The 15,415-nt window shown below is 44.6% G+C and overlaps 1 protein-coding gene across 1 annotated transcript in view; it reads right to left on the bottom strand.

Annotated features, from left to right (window-relative positions):
* Positions 1-15,415, bottom strand: part of C8a (complement C8 alpha chain) — a 44,540-nt gene that overhangs the window by 6,905 nt on the left and 22,220 nt on the right. Inside the window, exons 8-9 of the mRNA XM_071618602.1 lie at positions 2,393-2,509; positions 833-993 (exon numbers count right to left, since the gene is read on the bottom strand). Coding sequence (XP_071474703.1) covers positions 833-993; positions 2,393-2,509 — 278 coding nt within the window. The remainder of the gene's footprint in view (positions 1-832; positions 994-2,392; positions 2,510-15,415) is intronic.

Here is a 15,415-nt window from a genome sequence, read left to right as displayed (position 1 = left end):
CCCAGCGTCCATGGCCTCTGATTCCAGTGGTGCTGACCTTGTCCCCTACCAGCTGTAACAATCAGATGTACTAGACATTGCCACATTTTCTCTTTAGATCACAATCACCTCCACTGTTTATTTATCTGTTAGGACAGAAGGAAGTGAGAACTGGATACGAAATCCACAGTTCTGAAGTCCAGGCACTGCCCCTAGTGAAATCTGTGTCCTTTAAACACTCACTCAATTTCCCCAAGCCTTGGTTTCCCCATCTTCTTAATGGAGAGAATCACACCTATGCCCAAGGATCTGTTCACTGATGAGGAGATGAGATCATTTAGAACAGGGACAGCAAATTACAGCCTGAGTCCAAGTTAAACCCACAGGTTGTTTTTTTGTAAGGTCTTTGAGCTAAAAATGGCACTTACATTTTTTAAAGAGTGGTAAAGAAGAAGAAGAGAAAGGAAGCATCCACCAGTCCCACTGTGTGTCAAAGACTGTACATGAAGCCTAAATACATACTATCTGGCCCTTTAGAGAAAAAAAAACCTGCCAAGCTCTTACATAACATATATAATTTTTGTAATTAAACAAGGTTTTATTTGTTTAATGGGCCCTAACCCTGCTGACCTTCCAAACCACTGGTATAAACCTGGCCCCCGAGGAGCCAGTCGGTTTTGGACCCCGGTTCTCCGTGGGCCTGGTCTCAAGCCACACCCTCCCTCTAGTCAGTGTGCCGTTACATTTAATCTTGTTCTTTGATGGGCTCATAATAAGAAATATGAAATGATCTGGTCTGCTTCACTTTCATTCCTCATGGACGTAGGGCTTCTTCAGCTGCGAAAAGACTTACCTCAAAATCGATAACAACAGGATTATACTTTAATGATCTCCCCCAGGAACGGTATGTAATGGCGCTGCTGTTTTGTGTCAAGCCACCGCCCCAGCCAGAACTGCCACCTCGCACCCGAGAAATGACGTCTTCCACAGCCGTGGCCCTCTTGTCTTTTTCTCCTACCAAGGGGATAACTGCATTAGCTCATTTCTCCCAAAAGCCAGAAAACCGGCTGCCAACCTCCACTAATGAGATCGAGAATAATGTTGATGTTCTCTCCACAGAGCTGTTTCCCATCTTCTGCTCGGCTTAACTAACTAGCAGGACAAGGCAAAGGAAGGACCAAGACATGGAAACAGACTCATCCTCTGGAGTAGAACAGACGCTGAGGAGCTAGCCACGCCCAACAGGGAAGATAAAGGGGATGGGGAAATGGGTGGCCATTTATCCACTCATCCATCCATTCCTATTTCAAATTTGACTCAGGCTGGGCATGGTGTCATACACCTGTAATCCCAGTGGCTCACACCTGTAATCCCAGTGGCTCTGGAGGCTGAGGCAGGAGGATTTTGCGTTCAAAGCCAGCCTCAGCAAAAGCGAGGCCCTAAGCAACTCAGTGAGACCCTGTGTCTAAATAAAATACAAAATAGGGCTGGGGATGTGGCTTGGTGGTCGAGTGCCCCTGAGTTCAATCCCTGGTACCTGCCCTGCCCCACCCCACCCCCCAAAAAATAAAGTTGTTTTGGGTCTTCCTATGTGCCAAAAAGATTCAATCAGATATCACAAATGCCATGACAGTTTTCACCATAGGGCTCAGTGGGGGCCATCAGAAAGTGGTCAAATATTCAGTCGGGGATGAGGGGGGTCAGGGGGAAGGTGAGTTGTCTAGGAAGGTGAGTAAGTGTTGGCCAAGAGAAAGGAAAGGTCAAGGCAGGACAGTAGGGAGTGGAGGGACTGTGACTGAAGGCCCTGAGGCAGGAGCAACCTAGCGCTAAGGATCGACTGTGAACTGGTTTAGGATGTGCTTCCCCGACTGCTCTATAAAATGTTTCCTAATCCCTGAGTCCTCTGCCTCTCATATGAAAAAAAAATACTCAATGCATGTTTGATGAATGAATGAGTCAATGAATACAGGAATTGCCATATTAATTTGTTAAGGAAATGCCACCAAATATTCTTGTGAGCTTGGACCTCGTAATCACATTCCCCTTCTCCCTACAGCCTCATTTCTTCCCTCAGGACTGTTATCTGATGAGTCTTCATTCCAACAGACCATTCGTCAAATTCTCCCGACACATTCCCTTCATCCCAGCTCTTGCTTGGATGGATCTTTGTCTAGTACTAGAAATCTGAGGATGGGGGTGGAGGGATCGCTCCATACAAACTCAGATATTTCCTAGGTGGTTACAGGGCGTGGGGATTCAAAATAGAGTCCTACATGCATGGGGTGGGGTGTTTAGCATCTGCACTGTGACTATTGACTAAAATGAAACCAATCACTTTCATTCCTTGATGGTTTCAAGGAAAGGCTGGCTTCTCTTTTAGGGAGACTCATTGCTAAACACTTGCCAGTTTTGCCAGTTCCAGATCTTTCACAATATTTTCCAGATAAACTTCCTTCAATTTTGATAAAATCATCATATTCCAAGCCGAGGCCACCTCCAATGCATGTCTCAATGTCTTTGCTGGTAGTACCTGCAATAAGGAGACAGAAAAACACAAAATGCTGAGATACTAACAGACATTTGAGACAGTACAGCCAGCTCACACTGGCAAAAGCTAACTTCAGCTTTGGAGTCTGAGAGATCTGGGTTGAAGTGCCCATTCTTGAACCAATTTCAGATTTCTCTTCTGTATGGTTCCAATCCAAATATTTCTTGAAATGAGAAGGGATATATATTGTTAAAACTTGTTGCTTAGAAGATGTTAATTCTTCTTCCTTTATCCATTGTCTACTGAGCCTCCTGGAGGCATTGATTCTAACACATCCATCTCCACGTGGCCCCGTGCTGCTCACCATTGTGCCCAGGTTGGCCCTCCATATGAATGTCTTCCTTTCTCCTCCTTCAAGGTCTTTCCAAAGTCTACTAAAGCTCCCATTCAAATATCATTTATTCCATGAAGCATCTTTGGATCAGAATGATCCCCACTTTCTTTACAGCTATCAATGTCCTTGGCACCCTCATGCCCACAGTCACCACAATTCTTTTTGTCTAGGTCCTCTGGGTACCACAGAGGGGTCAGTTCCCTGATAGAAGATGGATAGATGGTAGATGGATAGGTACATCTACCTGCCTTCCCTTTAACCCCACAAGGACTGTCGGTCCCACATCAGCTGCCTTTGACTTTGTCTTCCCTACAGGACCCACGGAGGAACTTGCTTTTACAGATGAGGAAAGTACTCTTTAAAGCAGTAAGGCCATGCGCCCCGATTACACAAAGAACAGAATTCATCAATGAATAGAGCTGGTTCCCAAGCCTGAGCTAGCCTGAAAAGACAGAGTTAGGTAAGTAGACAGAAGCAAGATGTGGACCAGGTTCAGAGGTCAACTTTATCTGTAGCTAAAGGGGTCTTCTGAAAGCTGTAAATTAGAGTTTGCATTTCAAAATATAATTCCTTTTTTTTAAGAGAGAGAGAGAGAGAGATAATTTTTTTAATATTTATTTTTTTAGTTTTCGGCAGACATAACATCTTTATTTGTATGTGGTGCTGAGGATCGAACCCGGGCCGCACGCATGCCAGGCAAGCGCGCTACCACTTGAGCCACATCTCCAGCCCAATATAATTCCTTTTAAAGCAAAAATGAAATAATTACCCGTTGTCGGATTACTAGTCTGGTGAGAACAAAGGAATTAGGCTTTGCAACTGAGACTTAGATTCAATATTTTCAAGGGGGTATTGAGAATCAAACTTTATTTGCCTGTATCTCTCATTAAATGACAGCTTCTCTGAGGTCAAGGACGTGTATCTTCTTCCCCATTTTCTCATGAGTGTAGCAGCACAGTACCTGCCATGGTGTAAGTATTCAGAATAAATGACAGATGAATGGAAAAACAAAAGACTTGTGAATAAATGAAAGCCATGAGCCCTTTGGTAAGGGTTTCCAGTGGAAGAAATATTAGAAATTCAGATCCCAGCCACTGACACCCTCTGAGAGCTTGGGAAAGGGCCCAGATCTCACTGGGCCTCAGTTTCCCATTTATGGGGAGAAGGGGCTGTCCTCCCCGGCCTGTGTCAGCTTCAGCCTCCGTCACTGTGTGAGTATCAGTTTCCATAGCTGAAAGTGCCTGGGGGGGAGCCGTGCTCCAAGCACCAACACTCAGCACCAAGCAGAGGGCTCCTTCTGCCATTTCCATTCGAGTACTTTTAATTTTTAATGCATAACTAATTGAGGAAGATTTAGCATATTTAATTGTTTTGATTAAAAAATGCTTCAACAGTGATCAACAAAAGTGGATGAAAGGAGCTCATGGGCAGAAGCCAGAGTGACTACTTAGGTGAGTGGCGGAGTGCTGCTGAGTTAGAGTGACAGCCTGGTGATTAGCGGGGGGCTGGCGCAGGCCTGTGGAGTGATTATGCTCATGCAGGATCTGCCCAGAGCCTGCCACGTGCCCCGGGGGGGAAGAGAACTCCAGCCTGATTTGAGCTGCAAGACTTGACTGCAAAGGAGTGCCTCCTGAGGGAGGACCCTGAATTTGGTACCAGCCAGTAAGAGGAGATCTGTGACTTATAAGGAATCATAGAGCCTGAGAACTAAAGCCCCCTCAGAGCTAAAGCCCATACTTCTCATTTATATTTGAGACACTGGAGGTTCAGAAAGGTTGATTATCTTGGCTAAGGCCACACAGCTGAAAACAGGACTGCTAAAATGCACATTCATATCATCCTTGCCCCAAAGCCCACAATATTTTCACTCTCCCAGCCATTGCATCAAACTAAATAATTCTCCTGAAGGAAAGGTTTAGTGAACACCTACTGCGTACCTCCCTCCCCCAGCACGTTACATGTTGGGCATCATAGATATCTTGGAATAAAACTAATGTGAATAGGAAGTGAATCTGAATAATTAAGATCCTGCCTTCAAAGCGAGGTAGTCTGGGGCAATGCACTAACTGAAGTTTAACTCTTGTATTCCCAAGAGTTGCTTGTTTCAGTACAGTAGGGTCGAGAGGCACCTCTCAGCAGAAGCTAGGGAGACTCTGGAATCAGTTGTCTGCAGAGGAGGTCAGACCTACGCTGCAGTCCAGGAGCTGAAACTGGCATTGGAAGCCAGGACACAGAACCAAAGAGACAAAAGCAAAGATTCATGGGAGCATAGAGGACAGAGCAGAGAAAGATCAGGAGCTGTTGTGTAGAGCTTGGGTGTCCCCCATAGACTGACCTTATCTGTAGAACCAAGCAACACTCTACCAGTGCTCACTCCCATCCCAGCAGGCTGGGCTATAGATGTTAGCCTTGGAGTGGATCAAACTGGAATTTGTTCTGTGCCTTACAAGGCAGTGAACTCTGGAGTTGATTGTTCCCAAACGTGCCACACACTGAGATCATATGGTATGTTGATTAAAAATACAGGTTCCTGGGCCCACCTCCATCAGTTCAGATGCTATATTTCTGGAAAATCAGAAATCTGTATTTTCAACTAGTATCTCAGATTATTTCTATTGCAGTGAATCTAGGACCATATTTTAAGTGTCATGGTCCACGGATAGCTTCTGGTGGCTTGCCCCAAGGTGCTGGCAGTTACCTAAACTGTAAAAGCCTTTGTCAATGCTATGGATGCGGAAAGAACAGCCAGGCTTATCACATCAGCTCAGAATAAGAATCAGGAATTCAGGCAAACGATCAGGATCCAAAAACCCCTCAGGTGACTAGGTGGCTACCCACAACACGCAGAGCAAAATGCAACTTGGTGGAGAAAGCTGTCATGTCCTCCCCTAGGGACAAAATACCAAGTGCAGAAGCACAAGGTGGGATGGGCGGAGCTTAGTGCAAGAATAGGAGAAAAGGCCTTGGAGTTTTAGATTACCCCCAGCTCAGCTGGGTGAGGAAGTCAGGTGGAAACTATAAGCAGTGAAATAAAGGTGGGGATAATCTCTCACTCGTCTCCACCAGTAAGAGAAACCCAGAGCTGGGATAAACTTCTGGGAAGTCACACTTTTAAAAGGAAGCAGGAAAACAGAGTTTCCTACAAGAAATACTATGCAGCCTTTAAAAAGAAGGAAATCCTGCAATGTATGGCAGTATGGCTGAACCTTGAGGACACTGTTAAGTGAATTCAGCCAGCACAGAAAGACAGAGACTGCACAATTCTACTTATCTGACGCATCTGAAATGGTCAAACTCTAGAATTAAAGAGGACCATACAATTGCCAGAAGCTGAGGGATGGCAAAACAAGCTGAGTTGCTGATGGATAGTTTTGCACGACGAGTAATCTCAAGAGATCTGTACAGCACTGTCCCTTAGAGTTAATGACGTTGTATTGGATGCTTAAATTTTTGTAAAGAGGGTAGATGCCCTGTTATGTTTTCTTTGTTTGTTTGTTTTTTGGTGCTGGGGATTGAACCCATGGCCTTGTGCATGCGAGGCAAGCATTCTACCAACTGAGCCGTATCCCCAGCCCCATGTTATGTTTTCTTAACACAGTAAAATAAAGATAATAAGGAAATAGAGAATAAAAAGAGAAGGAGCAGCCTGAGGGTGAAGAAATTCAAAGCCACATTTCTTTGGGAATCTTTGAAGGGACTGGGAATGTTTACCCGAAGGAGTGAAGAAAGCTCTCTCTTTAAGAGACCAGTAGGACTGGATTAGACTCTCTGGAGTATTGTTGTGAGGAAAAGAAATTTAAAAGGCTTCAAGGGCAAAAACTGGCACCAAAAGGACAGAGGCTCCAGGAAACTGGTGTTAAGTTCAGCGTGAGAGAGAGCATTCTGACTGTGAGAGCCCAGGCAGAGAGGAGGTGTCTCAGGAGGCAGTGACTCCCCATGACTGCAGGGGACCAAGCAAAGGGGACTGCCTGCCTGCCTACCTGTCAGTCAGGGGTACAGCCAAAAGATTTGAAGTGCACAAAAGATGGGTAGTTGTTTAAGCTCTCCTCTAACCCTGAGATTCTGGAACTTTCAAACACTGGAGACAGCTTTGATAAGTACCTAATAGTTTTTACTGTGCACAAGATGTCCTGGAAATATAGGGGACTAAGGAATATCAAGGAGGCTGGAGTCCAAGCGTGGGAAATGCACATGTAAAGAGGCAGTTATTATGCTTAGAAAAGGACCTGGATCCAGGGTGGCAGGGCCAGGGAAAGCTGCCTTGGGGGCCAGAGGCAGGATATGCTGGGGACACCCAGCACAGACAGAGATTAGCCAAACAAAGGTAGGATGTTGAGATCAGAGGGAGACCATGTAGAGGACTATGATAGCAGCAAGATTCTGCTCAGAAAAGTCAATATGACCTAAACTCCAGAGTAGAAAAGAGGCAAGATCAAATGTCACGATCCCCAAGGAAATATAGAGAGCCCTATGGTCCTTCCCACTCCATCCCAAAGAGCCCAAAAGGACAGGTCTCTGGCCACCATGTTTACAGCTTGCTTCCTCTTGGCCTTGGCTGTGGTACAGGTCGGAAAGCTGTCTTTATGCCTCCATGGAACTGCTACATCGATATGGCTCTGAGGCAGAACCCCAGCTTGACTTCTGAGATGCCGGAACACAGAAAGCCTCTGTCATTCTCAGATTAGAAGCATCAGGTGGAAAACAGCAGGTGCAATGCATTATTTATCTCTTTGCAAGAAGCAAATACCATTCAGGTTGCTCTGATCTATGTGCAATGTTGCTTTGTTACGATGGTTGCCCCCAAAGACAGCCTCGGAAGAGAAAAGAGCATTATGTATTCTATTTCCTGCCATCACATTGGGAAGGCGACCGGGGAGTCTGTGGCTGGGCTGGTTGGGAAGTGCTGGCTAACTACCCCGCCCTCTTAGGTCTCATTTATCCATTGACACTCGTGTTTCTTCCCAACGACCCAAGAATGGTCTAAGGACCTCTCAGCCTTTGCATGTACTATTATCTCTGGCTCTAAAGTCTCCTGGTCTCTGAGTTTCTTCTATTCAGCTCCAGAGAGCCTTTTCTTACACCCCCAAGGGTCCCTACAACACCCCTCTTCTTCCTTCCAGCACTGTATTTAACACACCCTAATAATCTTCCACCTCTTGGCCTTTTATTCCTACTTAACTAGATATAAGCCCCTAAGTCATCCCTTGGGTTCATATGGTTCACTGCAGAGCCTGGCCTGTCCCCAGCCCCTGGGAGTACTGCGGATCACCGCGTTCAACCTCTCTAGACAATACCTCTAAAATGGAGAGTCACAGACCTTTCTTTAGTTGAAGATTTGAGCCACAGCTTTGTAATATCTTATGCTTGATGAAGAGTTGATATTTTCTAAAAACACTTCCATGTGCTTTATCTCATTTCAGCAACCTTCTGAGCAAAGAGGACTAACATGTTACAGACTTAACAGAAAAGGCCATGGCTGCAGTGGTTAAAGAATGTGCCCTCTGGGGACAGAATTCTACCATTAGCTAGTAATGTGCCTGACTTATTTTACCTCATTTTCCCAGTCTTTAAAATGGGAATGATCAAGATTGCTATACATGAATGCCTGAAAGTAATGTCTGGCACAACTAGGTGTGCAAGGAATTTTAGGTTTCACTGTTAGGTGACTTTCTCAAGAACCATGTCTTTGAAGTAAAGTAGGCTATACCCAAACTCTAGGACCATTCAATTTGACCATGCTAGGGGCACTCTGCAGGAAAACGTTCTTCATGTACCATGAGAGTCATGGTAGTCCCAAAAGGAGGCTTGCCGAGCCCTTCATTCCCTGACTCACTCGTTACACAAGGAAGCTCAGAGGAAGGCAGCTGTGCTCCCTCCCAGTGGCAGTGTCAGGGCTGCAGTCCGAGGCCTTTGTCTCTCCAATGTGGGCTTGTCTTCAGAGGTTCAGCTCTTCTGGCTGGTTGGAGCCAGGCCAAGAGGCAGCACACTGAAGGCCAGGCTCTGAAACAGAAACTGCCTGAGCTGGAATTCCACCCCTGCCCAGTTACTATCTGGGCAATTGTTTGATCTCTCTGTGCTTGTCTTCCTACCTGTGAGGTGGGGATTTTAATACTGTCTGTCTCCCAGCATTATTGGGAGGGTGAAGTGCTCAAGACGGTCTAGCAATAATGGTCAAGGGCTGTTACTGTTTCCGGAAGTGCCGCAGGCTATGCTGAGGCTCTGGCTCCTAAGTCTAATCTGGAAAGTTAGAGAAAGAGGGAGGCAGGAGAGTCTGTGAGGACAAGTTTCCTTCATCAATGTGACTATAATATAAGCTGATGAGTGAAAAGGAAGAAGGACACACCCCAATTTGCCAAGTTCCTATTAAGTGCCAGGTAGGAATTCTCCATGTTATTTAAGATTCACATGCCATTCCATAATGAATTATTCTCATTTTAGAGGGGAGAAAATCCCGATAGTTTAAAATTAGATAGTTAAAGTCACTTGCCAAAAATTATACAGTAAGTAAATAGGATCAAGTGGAATAGGACCAAGTTCCGTGTCCAGAGCCCACTTTCTCTATGCTACATTATATTTCCTGTGGGGCAGAGCAGTAGGGATAGCTCTGGGAATAATTTTTGCATCATCGCAGCTTTTCTCCTTTAAGTACAAATCCATTTTTCAGTGATATTAGAGGTGGAATAGCAAAATCAGAAGGATGGCACAGAGTGTCACTCAGTTCCATGTGTATGCAGATGACTTAAGGGGAATGGGGACAGAGCCAAGACACCAGGAGTCTGTCAGTCAATCAATACCATCCATCACCGTGAAGCCTGGTTGTCATGGTAACTAGGGATAAAGCCCGGAGCTTGTTAGAATCCAGTGAGAGTCTGTTCGGGGTGACTGGTTGGATAGCAGACACAGCAAACAACCCGCTGGGCCATCCCAGACTGCTGGGCCATGAATACAGGACCCTTGGCAATCAGGTTTCTGCTGACCTGACTCCCTTCATTGTCCAGTTCATCTCAGACCCTCTAGGATACCACTCCTGACTCTGTCGAGTGTAAGGAGAGCTTCAGAGAACGTGCAGCCTATTTAGGATTGACCCACCCTAGTTAGAAAGGGCCCAGGTCTCTGCTGTGGGCCAGCCTCTGCTTCTGGGTGGGACCGTGAATACAGCATTAACAGGACACACCCTGGAAACAGGTGGTTGCAATACTGTGACACGAAAGCAAAGTCCCAAATACATGGAAGCATCTAAGACGGGCTACCAACCCAAAACTAGGGAGACAGAATGACTGCCCGGAAGAATCCTTGCCAAGCTAGGCTGAGACCTAGGGATGGAAGTGTTAGGCAGGCAAGGAAGGGAGGGGGAGAAGGGCAGAATCCTAAAGAGAATGTCAGAGTGGTGTGCCCAGGGACCAGCACATAGCTCATACAGCACGGCCAGTAGTGAGCGAGGTGGCTGGATCTGTGAGCAGGCTTGCAGCACGTTCACCCAGGTGCTGGTCAGCCTTTCCAGGACAGGGATCCTCCTGTTCTCAGGCTCATCTTTGCGTGGCTCCTGTAGCTGGCCATCCTCTCTGTGGCTTCTGAGAGGCCAACACTGAGTCCATTTCCTTGCTAACATTGCTATTACTACCTGACATAACCCAGCCACAGGACTGCTCTCATTTACACCAGGGCCCAGGGGCAAGCCTTGGGGTGAACATGGGTACTCATTCCCTTGTAATGCCCCCTACTGAGAAAGCCCCCCACTCACTGATCCCCAGGTCAGCACCTACTCCTGCTAATTTTGGAAGATAAGATTTGAATATCTTTGGAGCTTATAAAATGGGAGAGGCAGAAAAGGTGGACTGTGCTTTGTGCTTCTGTTATGGTGTGAACTGATCAATAAAAGCAAGTAGGTTAACATAGATAAGGTTAGATTAACAGAGCAACTTGATCTTGTGGCCTTGCATAGGATAAAGGACGTGGGGTTTATAGATATTAGCAGAATGACAGATGAAAATGTGTGTGAAGGCCATAAGATAACTGCAGTTTTAAGTAGGCATCCTATAAGTTACTAGTACTGAGAGTGTAAAGCAAATGCTCTGGTAGAGACTCATTAGTCACTTGCAATAGTTTCCACCTTGCTGGGATTATGGGAATAGGGTCACTGTAGTCATTTGAGTAAAAAGATGTGACTATAGAAACTCCATCTTAGTTTGTTACTGTCCCTGTGAAGAGAGAACTGCATAAACCATTTCTAGGAAATAGAAACTAATGCTGTTTTCTTATAAAAAATTGCTTTCTGTACTTTGTACCCCACAAACTATACCCTTCTCAGGATGCAGTGGTGGTCATAGTGAGCTACATCCTAGGTTTGAATGCCCTTGGGGGTCTACATGCCTTTGAAGTAGATTCTCACCCTGCCGACCCCTGCCCAAATTCAGGATGTTACTGTCTAGCACCTGCTTGAACCCAGAACTGTGGTCAACTGAACTGCAAAGCTAATGCTATTTTTTAGCTTCTGTTTATCGCTTGCTTGCTGACTGGAAAACTCCAGTCCTGCCTAGAGCCCACAGGTCCCACTTATTAATGTTTTAATTTCTGTGATTGGCTAGCTTACATGACGATAAGCAAGTCACTGAGTTGTGGTTTTTGTGCTTATATTCTCCTTGTATGGACCAGGAAGCTGCTGTCCTCCCACAGAGCTTGAGTCTCGGTGGTAGCTGACAGTTCCTGGCCAGGAGAATAAAGTTCTCTTATGATTTGAAATTCGGACTTAGAGTGCTTTCTGGAGCGGCCCCCATAACACTTCTACTGTACCTGTTTTTATTCAGGCTTTGTATGTTCTTAACTAACTGGACATTTCTCGATGGCAGGGATCTGTGTTTCATCCCTGTGTTCTCAGAAATCATGATACTCAGCATTTACTCTCCTGGGTGTCTAGCTTCCTGACTAAAGACCTTGGGATTTGTCAGATTCCATAATTGTGTAAGCAAATTCCTTCTATAAACCCCTTTAATAATACACATTTATTCATTCATTCATTCATTTACATGAGGATAGATAGAGCTAGAAATAAACTTCTCATTCTGTTTCTCTTCAGAACACAAACTCATACACTTCCCAAGGCCTCTCTTATTGCCACTGGTGACTTTTCCTTTATTTAAGATGATTAAGTACACACCTGCAGTACAGCCCCTACAGCACACTGAGTGAATACAGTGTTTTCAGTATCTTCTTACCACCCCCAAAAATAAGAAATGCTTTTTTTTTTTTTTTTTTGGTATCAGGAATTAAACCCTGAGGCACTTAACCACTGAGCCACATCCCCATCCTTTTTTATATTTATTTTAAGATGGGGTCTTGTTCAGTTGCTTAGAGCCTCACTAAGTCACTGGAGCTGGCTTTGAACTTGTGATGCTCCTGCCTCAGCCCCCCTGAGCCACTGGGATTATAGGCATGCACCACTGTGCCCAGCAAGAAATACATTTTACATCATGATTCAAATCCACACAGATTCATCAAAAATAAATCTCCATACTTAGCTATACTTTGAGTCATGCCGTCTGACATGTTCCATCATATTGTATTATGTATTATGTTTTATCAAATATTATTTAATGTTGGCCGTGACCTAGTGAATTTCTTTGACCTACTGCTGGTCTATGGCCTGCAGTTTGAAAAACCCTAGGTTAAGACATCCCTGAGGCATTGCAGCATGTTGGTTAAGATAACCCGTGTCTGAGTTGACTCCTGATGCACTGGTGTACAGCTGTGTGACCTTGGGCAAGTTATTTACCATTGCTGAACCTAAGTTATTCCCTTATAAGTTGAAGATTATAGTATCCTTTACACAGGTCTCTCCTGATTAAGTGAGATAGTGCTTTCAAAATGCTATACCATGTCTACCTGGTACATGCTCAGTAACTATTGGTGGTCTTTCCACCCCTGCTAGAGTCTCAGCCTCTGCTTGCTAGCACCAGAATGAATGACAAAATGTAGGGCAAAGGAAGTAACACGTGGAGGATACATAAAACCTTAACCAGAAGACCTTGGTTCAATATTGAGTGTTTACATTGACCTGTTAAAAACTCTTTGGGGGGCTAAGGTTGTGGCTCAGTGGTAGAGTGCTTGCCTAGTGTGTGTGTGGCACTGGGTTCAATTCTCAACACCACTTATAAATAAATAAGTAAGGTCCATCAACAACTACAAAAAAAAATTAAAAAAGAAACTCTTTGGGTTTTTTGTTTGTTTGGTTTTGTTTTTGGGTACCGGGAATTAAACTTAGGGGCACATGATCACTGAGCCACATCCCTAGCCCTATTTTGTATTTTATTTAGAGACAGGGTCTCACTGAGTTGCTTGGTGCCTCATTTTTGCTAGGGCTGGCTTTGAACTCGCGATCCTTCTGCCTCAGCCTCCCAAGCAGCTGGGATGACATGTGTGCGCCACCATGTCAGCTGTTATTGTTGTTTTATTATTTTTGTTTTAGTACTGGCATTGAACCTGGGAGCTCCACCATTGAGCTATCTCCCCAGGGACCCTTTTTTATTTTTTATTTTAAGACCAGGTCTCACTAAGTTACTGAGGATGGCCTCAAACTTGCAATCCTTATGCCTCGGGCTCCCAGTAGCTAGGATTACGGGCATGCATGATAGCACCTGGACTCTTCAGCTCTTTAGTTCTCTGCCTTCTCTCTACAAAATTGGGGCAAAAACAATACCATTCCTCATAAAACTATTATGAAGGTCCATTTGAATGCCAGATGTGAATGTGTATTTGCTTTACAAATATTAGGAATTATTATATGTAAATACATTTTATTAAAACCAAATACTTCAGTTGATTCTAAGTACAGCGAATGAGAAAACGATTGATAGTTCAACTGGGGTGGTAACCAATTTGACTGTCCGCAAAGCCAAGTATGCCTGACTATAATCAGATGATTATAACAAAGGGAAACCTGTTACCATCTCAGAACCCCCAGTGAGAGGAACCATGTGTTTATCACATTGGTATCTAGACAGTGCTCTCCATGCTAAGTGTGCTTAATATGTGTTTGTTGAATGAAAGGCTAAAGAAATGAATGATGAAGGAGGGGAGAGAGAGGAAAAGGAGATAGAGCTATAATTGACGTGCACTTCAGCGAGGTGTTGTTCACTTCTGTCCCTGTGGCTTTTTCTCTGTTGTGTGTTAGTGGTGGCCAGCTGGCCCAAGCACTCTGCCGGGCAGGGGATGATCAATGATGGTTGGATATCTACACTCTTGCTGGAAGGGTCTTCCAGGGTCACTGTTATCTGGAATCTATCAGGGTCAGGGATGATGGAGAGCAGGCACTGATTTGGGCAGCATTGTTAACACTTTGAAAGATAGTGATGAGAATTCAATGTGACCTTGATAAATGGGAAGTGTGGTCTCTCCAAAACTGGATGAAGCTCTGAAGACAGAAATGAATGATCTTGATCAAAACAATGGGCAGGTGGAGGAGGAGGCGTGATTGCTAAGCCAAAAGTATCGGCCACCACCGCGGGCAGGATATACTGGTAATGATGTCCCTACCGTTTGAACATATTTCAGGGCTGACCCATTTCAGAACCCAATGAGATAGATCTTCTCCTTATTTACCATTTACAGGTGGGAGAACAATTAATATTCCACAATTAACCCTTGGAAAGTTGGAATAATAGCATATATTAATAGGTGAAGATATCACTGACATGAATCGCATGTGGTTTGTCCCCTCCAAAACTCATATTAAAATTGAATTCCTGCTGGGAATGGTGGTGCATACCTGTAATCCCAGCGGCTTGGGAGACTGAAGCAGGAGGATTGTGAGTTCAAAGCCAGCCTTAGCAAAAGTGAGGTGCTAAGCGACTCAGTGAGACCCTGTCTGTAAATAAAATACAAAATAGGGCTGCAGGTGTGGCTCAGTGGTTGAGTGCACCTGAGTTCAATTCCCGGTTCCCACCCCCCAAAAATTTAATTCCTAATATCACAGTGGGAGAGGTAGGAAGTTCTCTTAAGAAGTGAACAGGTCATTAAGAAGGATTCATGCCTTTCTCATAGGAATGAGTTCATTCTTGCTAGACTGGATGTTATAAAGTGCTTCATCAACTCTGAATTCACCCACTGCCTCTCTGCTTTTCTGCCAAGTTATGATACAGCATGAGGCCCCCACCAGAAGCTAAGAAGATACCATGCCATGTTCTTAGACTTACCAGCCTTCAGAAACTTGAGTCAAAATAAATCTGTTTTTTATAAGTTACCAAGTCTCAGGTATTCTGTTATTACAACAGAAAATGGACTAAGACAAATATCAACATATTACAGTAATAACAGGTCACATTTTCAGACTTTTACTCTATGTCAGGCACTGGGCCATATGTTCACATAGATCATTTCATTTCATATTCATGACAACTGTATGAAACATGTATTGTTGCGTTTAGCAGAAAGGTACCTGAGCCACAGAAATGCTAATGAATTTGCCTGTGGGTCACATGACTGATCAATGGTGGGAGCAGGACTTGAAACAGGCAATCTGATTTAGCAACTACTTCAGCAAGTAAAATTTATCGAGCTCG

This window comes from Marmota flaviventris, chromosome 10 (assembly GCF_047511675.1).
Source record: "Marmota flaviventris isolate mMarFla1 chromosome 10, mMarFla1.hap1, whole genome shotgun sequence".
Classification (NCBI taxonomy): Eukaryota; Metazoa; Chordata; class Mammalia; order Rodentia; family Sciuridae; genus Marmota; species Marmota flaviventris.
Note: the sequence above shows the minus strand (reverse complement) of the source record. Positions and strands in the feature narration are given on the sequence as shown.